The sequence below is a fragment of the Thunnus thynnus genome, chromosome 14 (assembly GCF_963924715.1).
Source record: "Thunnus thynnus chromosome 14, fThuThy2.1, whole genome shotgun sequence".
NCBI lineage: Eukaryota > Metazoa > Chordata > Actinopteri > Scombriformes > Scombridae > Thunnus > Thunnus thynnus.
This window is the reverse complement of record NC_089530.1, coordinates 28,718,668-28,743,946: the sequence shown is the minus strand read 5'-3', so window position 1 is coordinate 28,743,946 and position 25,279 is coordinate 28,718,668. Positions and strand designations below refer to the sequence as shown.

Sequence of the window (25,279 nt, the reverse complement as noted above, 5' to 3'; positions counted from 1 at the left end):
CTCAGCTTTACGGAGCTTTATAGAGAGTTTCAGCTCATTGTTTATCTGTCACCCTCTTGGTTTACTCTCTGCGCTCTTATAGCTTCATTTTCAGCCACAGCAGGCAGCTGTTATCAGAGGAAAAGCTCTAAAAACCCACTGTACACTACCTGCTCAGCACCAACAGACAGTTAGCTGTAGACTAGCTGGTGAACATGGTGGAGCATTTAGCAGCTAAAGAGCCAGATATTTCCCTCAGGAGTTGGTAGAGAACAAAAACAGAGCCAAAAGAGAGTGAATATTGGACTTACATTCACCAGGTGAATGAGACTAACCTTTGTCCTAATATTCATGCCTTTTTTAATGCTCCCGCATGCTTTATAGCAAGAATGCCAATCGCAACAATCTTGAAAAACTACAACTTCTCTCTTCTTTAGAAGTCTAAGTAGAGGAACCTCCTGTGTCTCATACTCACCACTCAATCAGGTTGAGATCCTGCAGCTTTCAAAAGTAAATTTTGTGCATTTCCTTTGTACTTTTTTGTTTTACTGTCATCCAGTGTAGAAGCAATAATGGTGTCACTCTATTCATAATGTAGCACATAAAAACTGTGAATTTAGTGATGCAAAACAAGAAAAACAGAGATGCAAATAATCATGAAAACCAACATGCAAACAGTGACAGTTTAATGCTGTCCAACCAGTAAGTTTCTCCCTCTCTTCCCTTCTATACAAATTTCACATGTGAGAAATACAAATATCTGACTGTCTCATAAACAAACAGTATGAAAAAGTTGTGATGACAACTCAGAAAATATACAGTATTTTGAAAAACAAAACTGTGGGAAAGTAAGACGAGTAGAAATACAGAAATGATAAAAGCTGAGTTTTATAATATTTTCATTTGAAATGTTGAAATTTTTCTGAGTTACTTTCACAACAAAGTTCCAACCCTCAAAGGAAGATAAAACCACAACCCTGTATGTGACATCTTTGAGGATGTTACATATTCTGTGTGGTTTTGGCCAATCGGAGAGTGATGGGATCTGAGATCAGTTTCCTTACAAATGTGTTTCAGTGCTTTCACTCACCATATTTACTGTAGACTGTTTGGATGCAGACGACCAAACATCAACCTCTGTGTAGGGAACTCATCCAGGTGTGGTCTTGAAGCTTTCGAGGTAAGTTTTGTGACATTTTTCACTTGTGTATGTAGAGATTGTAAAAATGACATTAGAACTGCAAACAGTCATGATAATGAGTATGCAAACTGTGACAAGCAGACAGCTTTGGACTGTAGGTGTACAGAATACTGTGGTTAAACCAACTGTGTTTTATTTCATTTGTGTTTTTTTCCCGTAAATACCATTTTGATGTGTAAAAGTTGTGTAACAAAGACAAAAAAAGGTGAGAAAATAACTAAAAAGATAATAACATTCAGAACTTTTCACTATTTTGAATGAAATAAAATGAGCTAAATAAATAAGAATGAAGAAACAAATGTTGTTTATTATATTTCTGTATTTCTTGTATTTACTGTATGTTCTGAGCCAACATTGATCCACATAGAGGTATTTATAGTGATATTTGCAGTTTTGATGACAGTTGAAATATGAAAGAGTTTCCTCTGCTGTGACGATATGAAAAGAAATAAAATAAGATAAAAAATAAAAGTCTAACAGAGGGATAGAGTTACACAAACCAAGATAGATTACAGTCAATTAATGATTCCATCCCATAAGTGTTTCTTTTGTTTGTTTGTTTCATTTGTTGGTTATTTTTGGTGTTTGGTACATTTTATCCTTTATCGAGAGGAAACAGTAGAGTCAGACAGGAAATGTGTAGAGAGAGAGAGAGATGGGAATGACATGCAACTAAGATCTGCTGGAATCAAACTGGACATAAATGTTGTAGTTTTGTGGTATGAGTCTTAACCAGTATGCTACAGGGATGACTAGTATGTTAGTGTTGTTAAACATGGTGAATGTACCAGCCTGCAGTTGTTTCCTCTATTTTATTTTCATGTTAACTCCAAAACATAGTCAGAGTGCACAATCTGTAAACAAAATATAAAATATGCAGATGATTCATAAAATGGTTTGGTCAGACATGCAAACCTCCTTGTCCAAAATCAGAGAGCACAGAGTTATTCAACTGGTGGGATGTCAAGTGCAGAAGACAAACCATCCTAGACCAATGTCTCTGTACCTTAAATTACTGAAATAACTGTATGAAATTCTGTAGTAATGACCTCACATCATCATGTAAAAATATTTATATACATAACAAGGACTTGTATTATCTGACAAGTTATTTTTTGATGAAATATAGAAATTCAATGATTAGTCGATTATTCTCATTGCTACTTTATTGCTTTATTGTTTTTTCAAATTATTGTTTCAATCATTCTTCAAGCAAAAAGACCAAATATTCTCTGGTTTCAGCTTGTTAAACATTATGCTTTGCTCCTTTTCTTTGTCATATGCAACAGTACATTAAAAATCTTTAGGATTTGGCTTGTTGGTCAGAAACAAATCGTAAGCTGAAGACATCCCCGCAGGCTCACAGAAATCATGAGTGTCATTTTTTTACAATGTGTAAAACACTACATTTTATAAACTAAAAGGTTAATCATTTATCAGGAAAATAATCAGCAGCTTAATCAATGATGAAAATAATTGTTAATTGCAGCCTTGAACAAATATTATTAGGAGAAAATGTAACAAAGACACCTTTTTTATGGCTATAATATACACTGTATTTATGTGAACTTGCACCTCAAGACTTTAGTGATGTCACTTAACAATGTTATGTAGATATTAAAAAACTTCCATAAACTGATCTCTCATACAACAGGTTTCATTCTGAAGAAGAAGAAGATTTCTACATTGACACCTCAGAGATGGAAAGCAATAATTACAGCAATGTCACATTCGACTATGATTATAGCAATGCAAGCAATGAAATCTACCCCGACTTTGCTGAACCATATTTTATGCATGTGATGACATGCGTAATCATTAGTATCGGCCTTCCTTTGACTGTAGCGGCCATCTACTGTCTTTATTCCCAGGTGAGTACTTTATGACTAAGATTTATTAATTTTAGGTCATGTGTCTGTCATACAGTCTGTCTGTGAAGAATCTCCATCCTGCTTGGGGGCTGGAAGGAAGTCTTGTTATGACCTACAAATTTAAGCTAATTGGACCTTAAACACATGCAGTTAACATGTGTAGCTTCAATCCAGCTTCTCTTAAGGTGAAGTTAACAGCATCATTAACTTGTAGAGAAGAAATTGTATAAAAGATTTGTCAGGACAATTTGTACAGCATTATTTGAGCTCATTATTTTGGGATTTGATTTAAACAATCAAGAAATATATGTTCTCTCTCTCTCTCTCTCTCTCTCTCTCTCTCTATATATATATATATATATATATATATATATATATATATATATATATATATATATATGTATATAGAACATATATGTTCTTGTTGTTCTGAGTCTTGTAACACTGATTGGCCATTGTGTCATATTTGATGACACATTGGTCGATGCATGAATGTTTCTGACTGCAATTGCTGAGCAGAGCAAAATGACGTATTTATCATTACTTGGAATTCCATGCACTTGTATTTTTGCACATTTTGTGCAAAGGTCGTAAATGAAAATTGAAAAAAAAAATGTTTCCAGCTGCTTTTTTTATTTCTACCATTGTTTTCTTGCAGGTGCAAAATAACAATGTTGCTCCAATCTTCATCATCAACCTCCTCATCTCTGACATCATTCAGTTCTGCTGCATGATCGTCTTAGTGGCAAAACCTGACGGGAAGATCTATGTAATCTTCTTTTATATTAACTTCTTTGGTGTGATGGCCAGTGTTGGCTTCATGGTCTGTATCGCCCTGGAAAGGTAGCTATCTGTCTATACTGTATGTTTTTAGCTACTTCCATGTGTATGACCATTATATTACCATATAAATCTGAATCCCCTTAAAGTCAGGAATATTCTGTATCTGATGATAGACTGTGTATTTTTTTGTTACAGGTATTTGGTCATTGCATGGCCACTGTGGTACCACTTCAGAAGCACCATCAAGATCTCTCTTGCAGTCTGTGTCGTGGTCTGGACCCTTCCTCTTGTTTATGTCCTTCCTTACTATTACTGGGTTGATCCTAGGGTCACAAACACCATTTCCTATGTCTTCCTCCTCGTTCCTTTCCCACTGCTCATATTCTTCCTGGGTGGGACCCTCAAATCGCTGTCTGCTACCATCTCGGTCTCCTCTGATGAAAAACAACGAATTGTGGGAATTTTGGTCCTGGTGCTGCTCATCTACACACTGCTGTTTCTGCCCAACATCATTTGGTCCCTGGTAGGAGAAGCCAGAGATAATTATACCTTCAGCGAACTGACTCTCATTCTTCTCAGATTCGGTCCTCTTGCAGACTTGATTCTGTATGTTTTCATGAGGAAAGGGGCCATAGACAAGCTTTTGGCCTCTCTGTGTTGTTGCAGAATGGACAGTGATGATAACAGCAGATCATCAGCATGAAAGACAACAACATGTACACAGTCAGCTCCATGCAGGCAGAGAAAGAGGGAGAAAGAAAAGGGAGAAAACAGATGTTAACTGTAATGTGTCTGACTGTTAACTAAAATACACTTAAACTAGCAAACAAAAAATAAATGAAGTGTTTGCTGTATGACAACAAAACTACTAAGACTGGTTGTTGTCAGCCAGTGGTGTGACCATCACAAGTAGATGAAAAAGAAGCATTGTTTTGATTATGTTGTGAGAGAAGTGGTTGGTGGGAAATGTTTGTCCATGCAGGTTAACTTTTTCTGGTTCACTGTTAGGGCTTCAACAAATGTGCATTAAGTTGATATCTATCATTATTCTCCTCTGAAGGGGATATTACATGCTTTTTGTGATTTTCTGTCATTTATATTCATAATTTAAGTCTGCCAAGGGGCAGCTTCCTGGAGCTGGCCAATCAGAACAGAGGGGGCTCATCAAGGGGGGGCCTTAAAGAGACAGGAGCTAAAACGACCTGTTTCAGACAGAGGCTGAACTGAGGGGCTGCATAAAGGGGCAGTATTAGATAAATAAGGAGTTTTTTGAACTGGAAGTCATGCAGAAATATTCCAGTAGAGTCCCAGAATAAAACTATAGACCTGGAAATGTGCATGTTATGTCCCCTTGAATCAAAGAAGCAAAACAGATATTATTAGTTGATCAACTGAGCTGTTCAACACCATGATCACCCTGTTATTATAGCTGCCACTCCGTCTTATTTCTACACAGAGATCATCATATCAAGTCTATAGACTTTTTTTCTTTGGCCTCTCATTTACATTATATGTTACTTTTTTCCTACCTATAACGGTGTATGTCTATTATTGTGTGGGGGGGGGTATTTTTATGCACACAAGTTAAACAACATATGATTTACTTCTTTTTATTTAATATAAGTTATATTTTAGGGGGTTTTATGGTCGGCATGCTATGGCTTGACAATATAGATACAATCTTATATCACAGTACTTTTATAAGAAATTGTAAATTTCCTGGAAATTCAATAAAAACACGTTTTTAGACAAAAACATTTGCTTTTGACTAACTGTGTGAATTAAATCTAACAAATCAACAAAATTTCTGCTGGTTGTTTCTTGTATATATCATCATATAGCCCAACTCTACTGTTGTGTAATACCATGGAGGCATTTTGCTTCTTTTTTTTTCCAAATTACTGAATTGTGTTCTCATACTTTTTTAGATAATAATTTGGGCAGAAATTATATCATATTTTTCACTATAAGTTACAGTAGTGAGGCCTACTGTACATTTCCCCCTTCTATAACTTGTTGATTACCAACTGTTGCACTAATCAGCTGACACTGCAACAGCAGAGATCCAACAAAAACATATTTCCCACAATCTCTTTAAATACTTTGGCTTTCTGCAGGGTGACACTTTATAAAGAAAAACATGCATTTTCAGAAGATAACGTATGATTGCTAAGAGCTTAAGGTTACTACTTGATTAGTTGTATAGTGCACAAAAAAGATGATTAATTATAGTTGTTGTAATGTATTTAATCATATGTGATTAAAGAACAGTTTAAAAAACAAGTATTGAGTCATTTCAACTCCATTCAGAGCACACATCTGTCATTTTACTCTCCCCAGCCCAAAATACCTGTTTGGTTAGTCCACAGATACCTTTGGAACTGAAATCTTGTATTTAAAAGTTTTCTCTCTGACTTTTTAGGCATTACTGTGACTGAATTTCATCAACTCTGCACACTTTATGTGCATTGCAATGACAGAACTGAAAAGGTTTTGGCTAACCTGAAAGATAAAAACTCATTTAGAGCAACAAACAGTCCTGATTGTCTGCTCATATGAAAAAAACAACTAAAAAGCCACAAGCACAACAGACTAATGTGAGCTACATGACATATTTCCATCCAGCCTGAATGATACCTTCATATAACTGATTAGATGTGTAGGTTAAAAGGTTATGGAGTGAGTTATCCTATGACCAACTTTTGTGATATTACACTGTATAAAATATTGCTCGGTAGGTCCAAGTGGACGAGATAAGACTTGTATCTGTACCAGTTTTGTTTGAGTATCTCTTGTAGTTTACGTTCAGATTTGCATTTATTCATGTGGGAGACACTTTTATCCAAAGTGACGTACAAATAAGGTACATGGAAAAGTTCAACCCTAAAAAGGCAGCTTTCTCATGCCATTGTTAAAGTGTATGCAGCAGCTGTTTCCTCCTGAGAGTTTTGGCTATAGACCTGTCTCTGCCCCCCAGTGGAATGTGCCGGTGGTGCACGAGGCCCTAGTGAGTGATCCCTATGAGCCTCTGGAGCGCTCCTCTCTGAAGGCGTTGTCATTCAAAACAGCTCTGCTGCTTGCGTTGACCTCAGCTATGAGAGTGAGCGAACTGTGCGCCCTGTCGGTTCACCCTAGCTGTTTCGTGGTGACCACAGCGGGGCTACTCTCAGACCGCCTGACTGATTTTTATAACTATCAGATTTATAGTTTCTAACCCTCTGACACTGCAGAGATCCAACAGGACACTCATACAAGTCAAGAGGTTATTTTGAAAGCCATGATCCTGTAAAAGGCCACAAGGCTGCTAAATGTCAGTTTTATTCCTTTTCAGTGTCTAATACAGATATCCAGCGTCCATTGTTGGCTTTCATCGTACTCTTCCAATATCAAACTAACAAGTGGCAGTTTTTGCTCTGAGCAAAATATTGTGAGGTTTATTTGAGTCCTGTCTGCTAACATCAATGTTGAGCTGAATATTAGAAGAAAAAAACAAGAATTTAACTTAGACATGACAAGAATTGATTATCATCTATTATGCATGCTATTGTTATGCTAATATGTATCAAACTTGCTTTGACTCCCGAAGTGATGAAATATATGGAAATAACTATGGTGAGCAACCTGCAGTCTGAGGAAGGCCCACAGTTAGACCCATACCAATTTGCATACAGACACCACAGAGGAACTGATGATGTAATCACTAGTATAGTGCACATGGTCACTAAACACCTGGAGAATCCCAGGGCCTATGCCAGACTATTGTTTGTTGATTTTAGTTCAGCATGTAACATTTAATAACCCCATATATTACTTGAAGGATATGTTCACATTTTTTCAAGTCTTAAAACAACAGTCAGTTGCTCAAATGAACATTGAAATAGCTCGCTGTAATCATTCCTCCTGTTCACACTGACCATTAGAAGATCCCTTCCTAATGTGCTTTCAATGTAAGTAATGGGGGACAAAATCCACAGTCATTGATTTCTGCATGTTTTGTGCAAAAATGGATTCAAATGTTTATCTGAACCTACAGAGAGGTGACAGACATCCAAATTAATCAAATCAAGTGGATATCTTCATTTTAATATAAAGTTCCCTTGTTGTGTTTCCTTAGACTTTGTTTCCCTTATGTTAAATAACTCTGATGTCCAGGACCAGATGTATAAGTCTAAAATACAGAACTTTTTACAGTGGTGTGATGAACATCATCTCACCCTCAACACAAAAAGTTGGACTCTTTCAAGTACCTGGGCATCCACATGGATAATTGGCAAAACAGTGGACGAAGGAAGTGATGTTTATCTCCTTCTTGCATTTTCTGAAAACAGCCCGGGTCTGAAAACATCTACATGCCCGTGACAGAAGACCTTCGATTGCGTCGTGGCCCGACGTGCATGGAGGCGCAAGGGCCCGTTCAACGCTGCTTGCAGCTTTAATTTATTATTGACCTCATTGGAAAATGTTCTTTGGAGCCACGTCTCATATAGACGGTTACAAACTTTCTAAGAAAAACCTGTTTTCTTTTTCTTTTTCAAGGAATTTGAACATTATATTAAAAATACTGAATAATGTAGTAACCAGACACAAAATTGTCTATAAGTATTTGAATGTGAGGTTGGATGTGCAATAGGTTTCCTGAAACTGCTGTACAGGGGCTGTTCAGAAGCAGATAACAATCTGTGGTCGCTGATACATTCAACACATCATAGTGGTGGAACAGCAGCACGTAACCAGGAAGCTTTGAAGTATTTTACTATTTAGCATAAATACAATTTTAAGCAGGAACTTCTTGAACATGTTTATATTTTCCTGTTAGTCCTGCTGTATTTCCCTACTTTAATGATCATTATTATTTGTAGTAGTAGTAGTAATGATAGTAGTAGTAGTACTCCTGCTGCTTTTCATTATGTGTTCACAGTACTTTTATTTGAGTTGAGTTTTTCATGATCAGGTTTTGCGTTCCTCTCCATGCCTCCATGTTTTCTCCAGTTCCATTTTGTGCATTGTCAGCATGTTTGTGTGAAACTTTGGGGAACATTGTAATAGTGGAAATAATGGTTTTGGTAGGAACAGAGATTAGTAGATGCTAACAAACCTTCTGCCTTTTGTTATTACAAACAACAGGTTGCACTGTGAAGAACGGCACCGTTCTACAGCGACTACATCTTTGACTACAATGACACCCTGTATGACTACGTGTTTGAAGAGTTTGTCTTTCTATAAAATGATTTTCCAATATTCTTACACGTGATTACGTGGACTGTGATCTCGATAGGTTTTCCACTGACCTTACTGGCTATCTACGCACTGTATTCACTGGTACGTAAAGAATTATCAAGTTTTCCTGTATGTAGAGATACAATAGCCTTGAGAGGCATTTAACTAATTTAACTAATACATTTATAACAAATCAAATGATACATCTGAAGCTGAAAAAATTGACACTCCTGACATTAACATTCAATAATAAGCTTTTTATTCTGACTGGATTAACATCATTACATCAAGTCTTTAACCTTCCTAATTTAGTGTCGGCAGGTCAAATTTGACCCGTGTTTGAATTCATTAACAAGCCCTGAAAAGAACACTAATTATCATCCAGTAAAATGTTGTATCTGCTAAGCGACTTATTATTCATCAATAACCATAATATATATATACTTACTTTGATATTTTATGTACCTTAGACCACCTTTTAGCTTTCAGCTTTATAGAGAGGTTCAGCTCATTGTTTATCTGTCACCCTCTTGGTTCACTCTCTGCGCTCTTATAGCTTCATTTTCAGCCACAGCAGGCAGCTGTTTTCAGAGAAAAAGTAAATTTAGTGATGCAAAACAAGGAAAACAGAGATGCAAACACTCATGAAAATGAACATGCAAACAGTGACAGTTTACTGCTGTCCAACCAGTAAGTTTCTCCCTCTCTTCCCTTCTATAAAAATTTCACACATCTGTCATTTTGCTCTCCCCAGCCCAAAATACCTGTTTGGTTAGTCCGCAGATACCTTTGGAACTGAAATCTTGTATTTTAAGGTTTTCTCTCTGACTTTTTAGGCATTACTGTGACTGAATTTCATCAACTCTGCACATTTTATGTGCATTGCAATGACAGAACTGAAAAGGTTTTGGCTAACTTGAAGGATAAAAACTCATTTACAGCAACAAACAATCCTGATTGTCTGCTCATACGAAAAAAAACAACTAAAAAGCCACAAGCAGAACAGACTAATGTGAGCTACATGACATATTTCCATCCAGCCTGAATGATACCTTCATATAACTGATTAGATGTATAGGTTAAAAGGTTATGGAGTGAGTTGTCCTATGACCAGTTTCTGTAATATTACACTGTATAAAATATTGCTCAGTAGGTCCAAGTGGACGAGATAAGACTTGTATCTGTACAAGTTTTGTTTGAGTATCTCTTGTAGTTTACGTTCAGATTTGCATTTATTTATGTGTGAGACACTTTTATCCAAAGTGAGGTACAAATGAGGTACATGGAAAAGTTCACCCCTACATGCTTTTCACAGTCTGTACAGTGAAAAACAGGAAACTGCTGCAGTGACTGAGTGACAGCTTAACAAGATCTGCAGAACGTTGAGGGAGTTAACCAACAGCTTTTACAGATATGGACATGATGAAACCAAATATCAACTTCATATTAATAACAGGAAAGGTGAGTCATATCTTACAAGTACAAGTTGTTATCTGTTCAGAATAAGATTTAGATTAACTAGCAGCTAATGTGCATCATTAAAAGAAAAATAAGGTAACAGCAATGTCCCGACATGTCAGTGACATGAGTCCATATATCTAGAAAATACTGTCTGAGGTTTTTATTAAAAGTTGTTCTTTCTGTTATGTCTTCAACAGCCTCTTTGGTAACAGCTAAGGCTATTAAAAAGAGTTGGTTGTGATGTGATAATATGTTTATTGATGAAAGGTTTCCTACTAGCAACAGTATAGAGATGCTATGTCACCCATAAGTTATGATGAACAGCATCTGTGTTTATCAGTCCTTTATGAAACTTATAACATTTATTCCTAATAGTAATATATGGATAGTGTTAGTAAGACATGGTGAATGTGTCAGTACACATTCTATTCTACTCTTTTTAAACTTACATGTCAGGTTTTTTAATTATTGTTTTATTGTTTATCTAAGTAATGATAAATATGTCATTTTGCTCTGCTCAGCAATTGCAGTCAGAAACATTCATGCATCGACCAATGTGTCATCAAACATGACACACTGGCCAATCAATGTTACAAGACTCAACAACAAAAACATATATAGCCTATATATATATATAATTTTTAGCTAAAGCTTGTTGTGTGTGACACTATTGCTACTGAGTAAAGTTAACATAATGTTGTATTGGTGCGATATTGAACCAAACTGGGTAAAAATTTTTCCACAGTGATGTTTAGTGTGTAAAATCTGTCTTATAAAAGTTCTTAAGCAACATAACTTAAGACAGGAGAAGATGATATGATGAACATGAACCTATAGAGTAGCTGATGGTGTTTTTTGTTGTTGTTTTTTTAAATTATGTTGATGTTTATACATATTAGCCATAGCTTACATTTTTAACAACTGATATCATAAGAAATATAAATTATAATAAATTACACACAAAAAGTCATTTGTCAAATTAAATAACTTAAAACTAAAACATTTCATACTGTTTACAACCTAAACAGGATATAAAAACAACAACATAAGAAATATCAAGTGTCACTTCCTCCTACCATCACCCAGCAGGTTTTCACTACTGTAATACGTTGTGAAAGACTTCATGGTCCTTTTTTCTCTTTCTTATCACACAAGAAACTATTATTGACTTAATTATTTATTATTGACCTCATTGGAAAGAATTACTCTCTGTATTACCCAAATATGTTCTTTTTTTTTCAAGGAATTTGAACATTATATCAGAAATACTGAATAATGTAGTAACCAGACACAAAATTGTCTGACAGTAACACTTCTAATTTCATTACTTTGTTTTATTAACTATCATTATTTTTGTTACCCCCACATGTTCTGCATTTTTGCAAATAGCAAAAAAAAAAGGAGGAAGAGGTTAAATTATGCAATAACTTCTCCTGAAACTGCTGTACAGGGGCTTTTAAGAAGCAGATAACAATCTGCAGTTGCTGATACATTTAACACATCGTAGTGGTGGAGCAGCAGCACGTAACCAGGAAGCTTTGTGGTATTTTACTATTTAGCATAAATACAATTTTAAGCAGGAACTTCTTGAACATGTTTACATTTTCCTGTTAGGCCTTCTGTATTTCGCTACTTATACTTACTAATGATCATTATTATTTGTAGTAGTAGTAGTAATGATAGCAGTAGTAGTACTCCTGCTGCTTTTCATTATGTGTTCACAGTACTTTTATTTGTGAGTTGAGTTTTCATGATCAGGTTTTGCGTTCCTCTCCATGCCTCCATGTTTTCTCCAGTTCCATTTTGTGCATTGTCAGCATGTTTGTGTGAAACTTTGAGGAACATTGTAATCATGGAAATAATGGTTTTGGTAGGAACAGAGATTATTAGATGCTAAAAAACCGTGTGAAATGTGAGAAATAAAGCATGAGATATATACTGATATACAGGAACAGGAGATGTGTATCTGTGTGTGTGTGTGTGTGTGTGTGTGTGTGTGTGTGTGTGTGTCTGTCAAAGGCTACTTTTGGGGACAAATTTCAGATTAATTTTATTAATATTATTAATATTATTATTATTAATATTATTATTTTTATTATTAAGTCTGATTAATTAGACTGAATGGCACAAAATACTAACGACTCATTCATTACTTATCAGCATCTCTGCAGCTCTCCTCAGCTTTATGGAGTTTTATAGAGAGTTTCAGCTCATTGTTTATCTGTCACCCTCTTGGTTCACTCTCTGCGCTCTTATAGCTTCATTTTCAGCCACAGCAGGCAGCTGTTATCAGAGGAAAAGCTCTAAAAACCCACTGTACACTACCTGCTCAGCACCAACAGACAGTTAGCTGTAGACTAGCTGGTGAACATAGTGGAGCATTTAGCAGCTAAAGAGCCAGATATTTCCCTCAGGAGTTGGTAGAGAACAAAAACAGAGCTAAAAGAGAGTGAATATTGGACTTACATTCACCAGGTGAATGAGACTAACCTTTGTCCTAATATGCATGCTTTATAGCAAGAATGCCAATCGCAACAATCTTGAAAAAGTACAACTTCTCTCTTCTTTAGAAGTCTAAGTAGAGGAACCTCCTGTGTCTCATACTCACCACTCAATCAGGTTGAGATCCTGCAGCTTTCAAAAGTAAATTTTGTGCATTTCCTTTGTACTTTTTTGTTTTACTGTCATCCAGTGTAGAAGCAATAATGGTGTCACTCTATTCATAATGTAGCACATAAAAACTGTGAATTTAGTGATGCAAAACAAGGAAAACAGAGATGCAAACAGTCATGAAAACCAACATGCAAACAGTGACAGTTTACTGCTGTCCAACCAGTAAGTTTCTCCCTCTCTTCCCTTCTAAATAAATTTCACATGTGAGAAAAACAAGTATTTGTGTGTCATAAAATATACAGTAAAATATACAGTATTTTCAATAATAAAACTGAGTTAAAGTAAGACACATAATATAGAAACATAGAAACAGGGACGAATGAGAATAAAGGTAGTGGCACTGCTTAGAAATGTCTTCCAGGAATTCCTGGAAATGATGAAAGCTGAATTTTGTATTTTCATTGGAAATATTCACATGAAGTTACTTTCATGACAAAGTTCAAACTCTCAAAGGAAGATAAAACCACAACCCTGTATGTGACATCTTTGAGGATGTCACATATCCTGTGTGGTTTTGGCCAATCGGAGAGTGATGTGATCTGAGATCAGTTGATTACAAATGTGTTTCAGTGCTTTCACTCACCATATTTACTGTAGACTGTTTGGATGCAGACGACCAAACATCAACCTCTGTGTAGGGAACTCACCCAGGTGTGGTCTTGCAGCTTTCGAGGTAAGTTTTGTGACATTTTTCACTTGTGTATGTAGAGATTGTAAAAATGACATTAGAACTGAGTATGCAAACTGTGACAAGCAGACAGCTTTGGACTGTAGGTGTACAGAATACTGTGGTTAAACCAACTGTGTTTTATTTCATTTGCATTTTTTTCCCGTAAATACAATTCTGATGTGTAAAAGTTGTGTAACAAAGACAAAAGAAAATAGCTAAAAAGATAATAACATTCAGAACTTTTCACTATTTTGAATGAAATAAAATGAGCTAAATAAAGAAGAATGAAGAAACAAATGTTGTTTATTATATTTCTGTATTTCTTGCATTTACTGTATGTTCTGAGCCAACATTGATCCACATAGAGGTATTTATAGTGATATATGCAGTTTTGATGACAGTTGAGATATGAAAGAGTTTCCTCTGCTGTGACAATATGAAAAGAAATAAAATAAGATAAAAAATAAAAGTCTAACAGAGGGATAGAGTTACACAAACCAAGATAGATTACAGTCAATTAATGATTCCATCCCATAAGTGTTTCTTTTGTTTGTTTGTTTTATTTGTTGGTTATTTTTGGTGATTTGGTACATTTTATCCTGTATTGAGAGGAAACAGTAGAGTCAGACAGGAAATGAGGAGAGAGAGAGAGAGATGGGGATGACATCACAAGGACTTGTATTATCTGACAAAACACTACATTTTATAAACTACAAGGTTAATCATTTAATCAGGAAAATAATCTGCAGCTTCATCGTTGATGGAAATAATTATTAGTTGCAGCCCTGAAGAGATATTATTAGGAAAAAATGTAACAAAGACACCTTTTTTTGTGGCTATAATATACACTGTATTTGTGTGAACTTGCACCTCAAGACTTTAGTGATGTCACTTAACAATGTTATGTAGATATTAAAAAACTTCCATAAACTGATCTCTCATACAACAGGTTTCACTCTGAAGAAGAAGAAGATTTCTACATCAACACCTCACAGATGGAAAGCAATAATTACAGCAATGTCACATTCGACTATGATTATAACTACACCGACAATGATTATAGCAATGCAAGCAATGAAACCTACCCCAATTTTGCTGGACCTAATATTATGTATGTGATAACATGCGTAATCATTAGTATCGGCCTTCCTTTGACTCTAGTGGCCATCTACTCTCTTTATTCCCAGGTGAGTACTTTATGACTAAGATTTATTAATTTTAGGTCATGTGTCTGTCATACAGTCTGTCTGTAATGAATCTTCATCCTGCTTGGGGGCTGGAAGGAAGTCTTGTCATGACCTATAAATTTAAGCTAATTGGACCTTAAACACATGCAGTTAACATGTGTAGATTCATTCCAGCTTCTCTTAAGGTGAAGTTAACAGAATCATTAACTTGTAGAGAAGAAATTGTCATAAAAGATTTGTCAGGACAATTTGTACAGCATTATTTGAGCTCATTATTTTGGGATTTGATTTAAATAATCAAGAAATATATGTTCTATATATATGTATATGTTCTTGTTGTTGTTGAGTCTTGTAACACTGATTGGCCATTGTGTCATATTTGATGACACATTGGTCGATGCATGAATGTTTCTGACTGCAATTGCTGAGCAGAGCAAAATGACGTATTTATCATTACTTGGAATTCCATGCACTTGTATTTTTGCACATTTTGTGCAAAGGTCGTAAATGAAAATTGAAAAAAAAAATGTTTCCAGCTGCTTTTATTATTTCTACCATTGTTTTCTTGCAGGTGCAAAATAACAATGTTGCTCCAATCTTCATCATCAACCTCCTCATCTCTGACATCATTCAGCTCTGCTGCATGATCGTCTTAGTGGCAAAACCTGACTGGAAGAACGAAGAAATCTTCTATTGTATTTACTGCTTTGGTGTGATGGCCAGTGTTGGCTTCATGGTCTGTGTCGCCCTGGAAAGGTAGCTATCTGTTTATCATGTATGTTTTTAGCTACTTCCATGTGTATGACCATTATATTACCATATATATCTGAATCTCCTTAAAGTCAGGAATATTCTGTATCTGATGATAGACTGTGTATCTTGTGTTACAGGTATTTGCTCATCGCATGGCCACTGTGGTACCGCGTCAGGAGAACCATCAAGATCTCCTTTGTAGTCTGTGTCGTGGTCTGGACACTTCCTCTTGTTTATGTCCTTCCTTACTATTACTGGGTTGAGTCTGATGGTTCAGAAACCATTTCCGCTGTCTTTCTCCTCGTTCCTTTCCCACTGCTCATATTCTTCTTGGGTGGGACCCTCAAATCGCTGTTTGCTGCCATCTCGGTCTCCTCTGATGAAAAACGACGAATTGTGGGAATTTTGGTCCTGGTGCTGCTCATCTACACACTGCTGTTTCTGCCCAACATCATTTGGTCCCTGGTAGGAGAAGCCAGAGATAATTATACCTTCAGCGAACTGATTCTCATTCTTGTCAGATTCAATCCTCTTGCAGACTTGATTCTGTATTTTTTCATGAGGAAAGGGGTCATAGACAAGCTTTTGGCCTCTCTGTGTTGTTGCAGAATGAACAGTGATGATAACAGCAGATCATCAGCATGAAAGACAACAACATGTACACAGTCAGCTCCATGCAGGCAGAGAAAGAGGGAGAAAGAAAAGGGAGAAAACAGATGTTAACTGTAATGTGTCTGAATGTTAACTAAAATACACTTAAACTAGCAAACAAAAAAGAAATAAAGTATTTGCTGTATGACAACATTAATTAAATGTTTGTGTTAACTATGCTAAAAGAAAACTACTAACACTGTTTGTTGTCAGCCAGTGGTGTGACCATCACAAGTAGATGAAAAGGAAGCATTGTTTTGATTATGTTGTGAGAGAAGTGGTTGGTGGGAAATGTTTGTCCATGCAGGTTAACTTTTTCTGGTTCACTGTTAGGGCTTCAACAAATGTGCATTAAGTTGATGTTTATCATTATTATCCTTTGAAGGGGACATAACATGCTTTTTGTGATTTTCTGTCATTTATATTCATAATTTAAGTCTGCCAAGGGGCAGCTTCCTGGAGCTGGCCAATCAGAACAGAGTAGGCTCATCAAAGGGGGGCCTTAAAGAGACAGGAGCTAAAACGACCTGTTTCAGACAGAGGCTGAACTGAGGGGCTGCATAAAGGGGCAGTATTAGATAAATAAGGAGTTTTTTGAACTGTAAGAAATGAAAAATATTCCAGTAGAGCCTCAGAATAAAAATATAGACCTGGAAATGTGCATATTATGTTCCCTTTGATCAAAGAAGCAAACCAGATATTATTAGTTGATCAACTGAGCTGTTCAATACCATGATCACCCTGTTATTATAGCTGCCACTCCGTCTTATTTCTACAGGGAGATCATCATATCAAGTCTATAGACTTTCTTCTTCTTTAGCCTCTCATACACATTATAATATGTTACCTTTTTTCTACTTATAACTATGTATGTCTATTATTGTGTGTGGGGGGGGTATTTTTATGCATACAAGTTAAACAACATATGATTTATTTCTTTTTATTTAATATAAGTTATATTTTAGGAGGTTTTGTGGTCGGCATGCTATGGCTTGGCAATACTGATAACATCTTATATTATTATATGCAGTACTTTTATAAGAAATTGTAAATTTTCTGGAAATTCTATAAAAATATGTTTCTAGACAAAAATGAGAATGTTTACTTTTTACTAATTATGTGAATTAAACCCTACAAATCAACAAAATATCTGCTGATTGATTCTTGTGTATATCATCATATAGCACAACTCTACTGTTGTGTAATACCATGGAGGCATTTTGCTTCTTTTTTTTTTTTCAAATCACCAACGTATGTTTATTCGTGTTAAGTTCTCATACTTTTTTAAATAATAATGTGGAGCAGAAATTATATCATATGTTTCACTATAAGTTACGGTAGTGAGGCCTACTGTACATTTCCCCCTTCTATAACTTGTTGATTACCAACTGTTGCACTAATCAGCTGACACTGCAACAGCAGAGATCCAACAAAAACATATTTCCCACAATCTCTTTAAATACTTTGACTTTCTGCAGGGTGACACTTTATAAAGAAAAACATGCATTTTCAGAAGATAACGTATGATTGCTAAGAGCTTAAGATTACTAATTGATAAGTTGTATAGTGTACACAAAAGATGATTAATTATACTTGTTGTAATGTATTTAATCATATGTGATTAAAGAACAGTTTAAAAAACAAGTATTGAGTCATTTCAACTCCATTCAGAGCACACATCTGTCATTTTACTCTCCCCAGCCCAAAATACCTGTTTGATTAGTCCACAGATACCTTTGGAACTGAAATCTTGTATTTTAAAGTTTTCTCTCTGACTTTTTAGGCATTACTGTGACTGAATTTCATCAACTCTGCACACTTTATGTGCATTGCAATGACAAAACTGAAAAGGTTTTGTCTAACCTGAAGGATAAAAACTCATTTAAAGCAACAAACAGTCCTGATTGTCTGCTCATATGAAAAAAAACAACTAAAAAGCCACAAGCACAACAGACTAATGTGAGCTACATGACATATTTCCATCCAGCCTGAATGACACCTTCATATAACTGATTAGATGTATAGGTTAAATGGCCATGGAGTGAGTTATCCTAAGTGATGTACAAATAAGGTACATGGAAAAGTTCAACCCTAAAAAGGCAGCTGTCTCATGCCATTGTTAAAGTGTATGCAGCAGCTGTTTCCTCCTGTCATGAGAGTTTTGGAGTTCTGTCTCTGCCCCCCAGTGGAATGTGCCGGTAGTGCACGGGGCCCTAGTGAGTGAACCCTATGAGCCTCTGGAGTGCTCCTCTCTGAAGGCGTTGTCATTCAAAACAGCTTTGCTGCTTGCGCTGACCTCAGCTATGAGAGTGAGCGAACTGTGCGCCCTGTCGGTTCACCCTAGCTGTTTCGTGGTGACCACAGCGGGGCTACTCTCAGACCGCCTGACTGATTTTTATAACTATCAGATTTATAGTTTCTAACCCTCTGACACTGCAGAGATCCAACAGGACACTCATACAAGTCAAGAGGTTATTTTGAAAGCCATGATCCTGTAAAAGGTCACAAGGCTGCTAAATGTCAGTTTTATTCCTTTTCAGTGTCTAATACAGATATCCAGCGTCCATTGTTGGCTTTCATCGTACTCTTCCAATATCAAACTAACAAGTGGCAGTTTTTGCTCTGAGCAAAATATTGTGAGGTTTATTTGAGTCCTGTCTGCTAACATCAATGTTGAGCTGAATATTAGAAGAAAAAAACAAGAATTTAACTTAGACATGACAAGAATTGATTATCATCTATTATGCATGCTATTGTTATGCTAATATGTATCAAACTTGCTTTGACTCCCGAAGTGATGAAATATATGGAAATAACTATGGTGAGCAACCTGCAGTCTGAGGAAGGCCCACAGTTAGACCCATACCAATTTGCATACAGACACCACAGAGGAACTGATGATGTAATCACTAGTATAGTGCACATGGTCACTAAACATCTGGAGAATCCCAGGGCCTATGCCAGACTATTGTTTGTTGATTTTAGTTCAGCATGTAACACTTAATAACACCATATATTACTTGAAGGATATGTTCACATTTTTTCAAGTCTTAAAACAACAGTCAGTTGCTCAAATGAACATTGAAATAGCTCGCTGTAATCATTCCTCCTGTTCACACTGACCATTAGAAGATCCCTTCCTAATGTGCTTTCAATGTAAGTAATGGGGAACAAAATCCACAGTCATTGATTTCTGCATGTTTTGTGCAAAAATACATTCAAATGTTTATCTGAACCTACAGAGAGGTGCCAGACATCCAAATTCATCAAATCAAGTGCATATCTTCATTTTAATATAAAATTCCCTTGTTGTGTTTCCCTAGACTTTATTTCCCTTATGCTAAATAACTCTGATGTCCAGGACCAGATGTATAAGTCTAAAATAAAGAACTTTTTTACAATGGTGTGATGAACATCATCTCACCCTCAAAACAAAAAGTTGGACTCTTTCAAGTACCTGGGCATCCACATGGATAATAAACCAGTGTGAAATGTATCTGTCAGAGACGTGAACTGTCTGAATGAGAGCACTCAGGGAGCAGAACTATGCACTCTAAAGCGGTTAGACACTTTAACCATCCAATGTAGAGCCTGCATGGAGTGAAAACATGCCCTTTGAAGCAGTCATAGATATAAACTGTCATATCTAGAGTGTGCACGGAGCATAACTGTGTGCTCTAAAGTGGTCATAGACATAATGCAGAAGAGGAGTGAGATGGTTAGGGTTAGGGTAAGAATATCAAAGCCAATCAGAGGCACAGTAGGGGCGGGTCTTCACAGAATGAGGGTGGGAAAAAAAATAACACAAACTGGAAAATTGTTTGAACTCTCTTCCTGGTTCTGTAGTCCAAAACTACGGTGGCCCCTAAGGACAAAGCATATACAAGAGTGAAAGCACAAACATTAAGAAGAACACGCTCCAAATCCTCCTAGCAGCCTGGAGCACTTCAGGTGTTTGTCCTTTTTTATATGTATTTTGGTATTTGTAGCATTTCTTGATTTGGAGCATGCTTTTTTATTAATGTTTGTGCATTCATTCTTGTATGTGCTTTGTCCTTAGGGGCCACCATACAAAACCCTTTCTAATGAATCAGGAGTCAAACCTGTTATTGTTGTTAGTTTGGAGATGAGTGGATGAAGCCAGTGCAGCACTGCACTATCAGCAATGTGGCTTGGCAGCTTGACAGTTATTCCATATGCAGGAGATTATACAGATGGTTTTATGTTTGGCCACTAGATGGTAGCATGAAACATGAAATGACACAGTGGTTGCATGAGTTAGTGCTGAAACATCAATGTGGAGGTGCAGATAAAATGAAGATCACACTCAATGTTGGGAGTTCATCAGTTTGAATATGACAAAAGTTACAATTATCACCAAACACATTTAATGTCACTTAAAACTTAACAAACTACAAGATAATCTTAAACTGGACTGATATACTGTATATGTTTGGGAGTACATTATTGGCAGAAAGAATATTCCTGTTGATGTCAGTTGTTTTCTACCTTAATTTCTTTGTTTATTTTTACCAGGCTGTGACTCAAATGTAATGCTAATAAATGAGAAGCACAAACTGTTAAGTTTGGTCATAACATTTATATTGAAGAAGTTATGTGTTAATGTTGTTAGAAATGGAGATGTGTCAGCCTGCAGTTGTTTCTTCCAACCAACACTTTACAATACGATACACAAAATTTATCAAAGTTACTAAGGGTGTGCCTGAATACAAATACCTTATTCAGCAAAGCACAAATAGTGGGGGTTTTTTTGTGTTTTTTACGAATATTTGTTTCATACAAATATTTTTTATTTGTTTTCGGGAAGAGTAAAAAACATGTCAAATATCAGCGTGCAGGTCAGTTACATCACTAGTGCCATCGTCCCATTTTAGCTTCCCCAAAGTTATAAATGGAACCACGTTCCAGCTAGTTGTACTAATGTACTTTACATATTCATGTCTGTCTACTTTTTCCTCTCTTCCATAGTATCAGGAACCTACTGCATGTTATCACTCACCATATTTACTGTAGACTGTTTGGATGCAGAGGACCAAACATCAAACATGGTGTAGGGAACTCATCCAGGTGTGGTCTTGCAACTTTCAAGGTAAATTTTGTGACATTATTTTTCACTTAAGTAGGAAGGGAGTGTAAAAATGACATTAGAACTGCAAACAGTCATGATAATGAGTATGCAAACTGTGACAAGCAGACAGCTTTGGACTGTAGGTGTACAGAATACTGTGGTTAAACCAACTGTGTTTTATTTCATTTGAATTTTTTTCACCTAAGTGTAATTTTGATGTGGTTGTGGTTTCATCTTCTCTTTGAGAGTTTGAATTTTGTCATTAAAGTAACTCAGAAAATTTTGAACATTTCAAATGAAAATCTTATAAAACTCAGCTTTGCATACATAGTTGTTTGTTGTTTATTTGTTGGTGTTTGGTACATTTTATCCTTTATTGAGAGGAGACAGTAGAGTCAGACAGGAAATGAGGAGAGAGAGAGAGAGAGATGGGGATGACATGCAACTAAGATCTGCTGGAATCAAACTGGACATAAATGTTGTAGTTTTGTGGTATGAGTCTTAACCAGTACACTACAGGGATGACTAGTATGTTAGTGTTGTTAAACATGGTGAATGTACCAGCCTGCAGTTGTTTCCTCTAATTTATTTTCATGCTAACTCCAAAAGTTAGTCAGATTGCACAATCTGTAAACAAAATATAAAATATGCAGATGATTCATAAAATGGTTTGGTCAGACATGCAAACCTCCTTGTCCAAAATCAGAGATCACAGAGTTATTCAACTGGAGGGATGTCAAGTGCAGAAGACAAACCATCCTAGACCAATGTCTCTGTACCTTAAATTACTGAAAGAACTGTATGACATTCTGTAGTAATGACCTCACATCATCATGTAAAAATATTTATATACATCACAAGGACTTGTATTATCTGACAAGTTATTTTTTGATGAAATATAAAACTTCAATGATTAGTCGATTATTATCATTGCTACTTTATTACTTTATTGCTTTATTGTTTTTTCAAATTATTGTTTCAATCATTCTTCAAGCAAAAAGGCCAAATATTCTCTGGTTCCAGCTTCTTAAACATTATGATTTGCTCCTGAGCCCCAAAGGGGCGAAGACCCTATTGTATTTCATGTGTTTGTTGTCTTCTTCTTCTTCCTCTTCTTCTTTCTTTATTATTACGCCACTTCAACCCTTAATTTGACCCCCTAAACATGCTCAAAAACTCAGCACCACCTATGTATCTGATATGGCTGCCACGGCCCATAGGAATGTCGTAGAGAGATCGAACCAAAACTTAATTATTTGTCTCATCAAGACCTACAAATCATGCACTGACAACCCTGACCTAAATCCAACAGGAAGTCCGCAATATGCCCATCAAAGTACAACTTTGCACCAATTTTGGACCCCCGAGAAACGCTATCTCCTCCCTGGGCGTTAATGGTATTGGCTTCAAACTTGAATACATGACTTATCACACTGTGCTGAACAAAAGTTGTTAAAAACTTTGTAATAACTCGAACAGTTTAGATATTGTAAGCCTTGAAAGTTGTAGTGCCACTTCACACCTTATAATGTAAACCAATGGGGAGGCCATCTCTAGGCATGGCCTTTGTGTCAAACAAATGGTTCTGATGTCTAAACTATAAGTCTGACCACTTTGAAACCTGTATCAATGGATTCGCAAGGAAATTTCCTACAAAAAACTGTGTTTTTTAATGTAAGATTTGGCCAAAGTCATGGGATTTATGAGGATATTTCACAAGAAGAGTGACATTCTCCTCTCCAACTGAGAGGGAGAGAGAGAGAATAGGAGGGAGAGGGGGTGTGGGGGTTGAATGGAGCTCACTGAGTGAGAGTGACAGTTTAGTGATAAAGTGCTGCAGAAAAATAAAATCAAAACTAAAATGTGTAGCTCTGTACTGCAGTTTTTCCTTTATTAGGGCCCAAGCACCTAGTGGTTCGCTCACACTCTCCATTCAAATATATGAGTATTTTTCTGTGTCCAGCTGCAGTTACTTATTGTCTCTACACACCTGACAATACACATTTCAATCAAACTTTGACCAGGTCATGTGGGTTAAAAGTCTTTACTTTTCTAAAAATAAACTTGATGAAAATTAGGAAATTAATTTGTTTTACACACAAACTCATTAAGAGTTTTGTTTACTCATTGAAATTCAAGTGAATGGGCCCAAAACTTGCATAATTTTGGTGCCACAGGTGTGAGCAAGACAGACATGTCTCACCCTGCAGAAAATTCTGATCCTCGCACCATTGAGATTTGATGCTTCGCCATGACAGAGGAAGTTGCTATAATTTTATTGTACATGCTCCAGTCTGCACCAAACTTTACATGTTTGATAAGAGTCCCGGCCTGAACACGTCTACATGACAATATTCCATCAGTGATGCAAACTGGCTGAATAGCGCCCCCTACAAAATTTCAGCAAAGCAGCCCCAGCAGCAGGCAAAACAGTGGACAAAGGAAGTGATGTTTATCTCCTTCTTGCATTTTCTGAAAACAGCCCGGGTCTGAAAACATCTACATGCCCGTGACAGAAGACCTTCGATTGCGTCATGGCCCGACGTGCATGGAGGCGTGAGGGCCCGTTCAACACTGCTTGCAGCTTTAATTTATTATTGACCTCATTGGAAAATGTTCTTTGGAGCCACGTCTCATATAGATGGTTACAAACTTTCTAAGAAAAACCTGTTTTCTTTTTCTTTTTCAAGGAATTTGAACATTATATTAGAAATACTGAATAATGTAGTAACCAGACACAAAATTGTCTATAAGTATTTGAAGTAAGCAAAAAAAGGGGAAGAGGTTAGATGTGCAATAAGTTTCCTGAAACTGCTGTACAGGGGCTTTTAAGAAACAGATAACAATCTGTGGTCGCTGATACATTTAACACATCATAGTGGTGGAACAGCAGCACGTAACCAGGAAGCTTTGTGGTATTTACTATTTAGCATAAATTCAATTTTAAGCAGGAACTTCTTGAACATGTTTATATTTTCCTGTTAGTCGTGCTGTATTTCCCTACTTTAATTATCATTATTATTTGTAGTAGTAGTAGTAATGATAGCAGTAGTAGTACTCCTGCTGCTTTTCATTATGTGTTCACAGTACTTTTGTTTGAGTTGAGTTTTTCATGATAAGGTTTTGCGTTCCTCTCCATGCCTCCATGTTTTCTCCAGTTCCATTTTGCGCATTGTCGGCATGTTTGTGTGAAACTTTGGGGAACATTGTAATAGTGGAAATAATGGTTTTAGTAGGAACAGAGATTAGCAAGATAAAATATTGCTCAGTAGGTCCAAGTGGACGAGATAAGACTTGTATCTGTACAACTTTTGTTTGAGTATCTCTTGTAGTTTACGTTCAGATTTGCGTTTATTCATGTGTGAGACACTTTTATCCAAAGTGAGGTACAAATGAGGTACATGGAAAAGTTCAACCCTACACGCTTTTCACAGTCTGTACAGTGAGAAAGTGAAAAACAGGAAATTGCTGCAGTGACTGAGTGACAGCTTAACAAGATCTGCAAAACTTTGAGGGTGTTAACCAACAGCTTTTACAGATATGGACATGATGAAACCAAATATCAACTTCATATTGATAACAGGAAAGGTGAGTCATATCTTACAAGTCCAAGTTGTTATCTGTTCAGAATAAGATTTAGATTAACTAGCAGCTAATGTGCATCATTAAGAGAAAAATAAGTTAACAGCAATGTCCCGACATGTCAGTGACATGAGTCCATATATCTAGAAAATACTGTCTGAG

General features: G+C 36.3%; 1 protein-coding gene across 3 annotated transcripts; it reads left to right on the top strand.

The window, feature by feature from the left end:
* The first annotated feature begins 675 nt into the window (after positions 1-675).
* Positions 676-17,769, top strand: LOC137197425 (ovarian cancer G-protein coupled receptor 1-like). 3 transcript variants are annotated; one of them, XM_067610827.1, is made up of 4 exons: positions 676-1,159; positions 14,805-15,042; positions 15,614-15,798; positions 15,933-17,769. In XM_067610827.1, the coding sequence occupies exons 2-4, from the start codon at positions 14,851-14,853 to the stop codon at positions 16,438-16,440; spliced, it is 885 nt and encodes a 294-aa protein (XP_067466928.1). In that variant the 5' UTR covers positions 676-1,159; positions 14,805-14,850; the 3' UTR covers positions 16,441-17,769. The 3 variants fall into 3 exon arrangements, with proteins under 3 accessions (XP_067466928.1, XP_067466929.1, XP_067466927.1); XM_067610826.1 differs by lacking the exon at positions 676-1,159 and adding an exon at positions 13,642-13,858; XM_067610828.1 differs by lacking the exons at positions 676-1,159; positions 14,805-15,042; positions 15,614-15,798 and adding exons at positions 2,645-3,051; positions 3,710-3,894.
* Positions 17,770-25,279: the final 7,510 nt, after the last annotated feature.

Excerpts from the sequence above, each read along its gene's own strand:
- LOC137197425 (XM_067610827.1), top strand. The coding sequence starts at position 14,851 with ATGGAAAGCAATAATTACAGCAATGTCACATTCGACTATGATTATAAC. Across the intron at positions 15,043-15,613 it reads TCTACTCTCTTTATTCCCAG|GTGCAAAATAACAATGTTGC; the intron begins GTGAGTACTTTA and ends GTTTTCTTGCAG. Across the intron at positions 15,799-15,932 it reads GTCTGTGTCGCCCTGGAAAG|GTATTTGCTCATCGCATGGC; the intron begins GTAGCTATCTGT and ends CTTGTGTTACAG.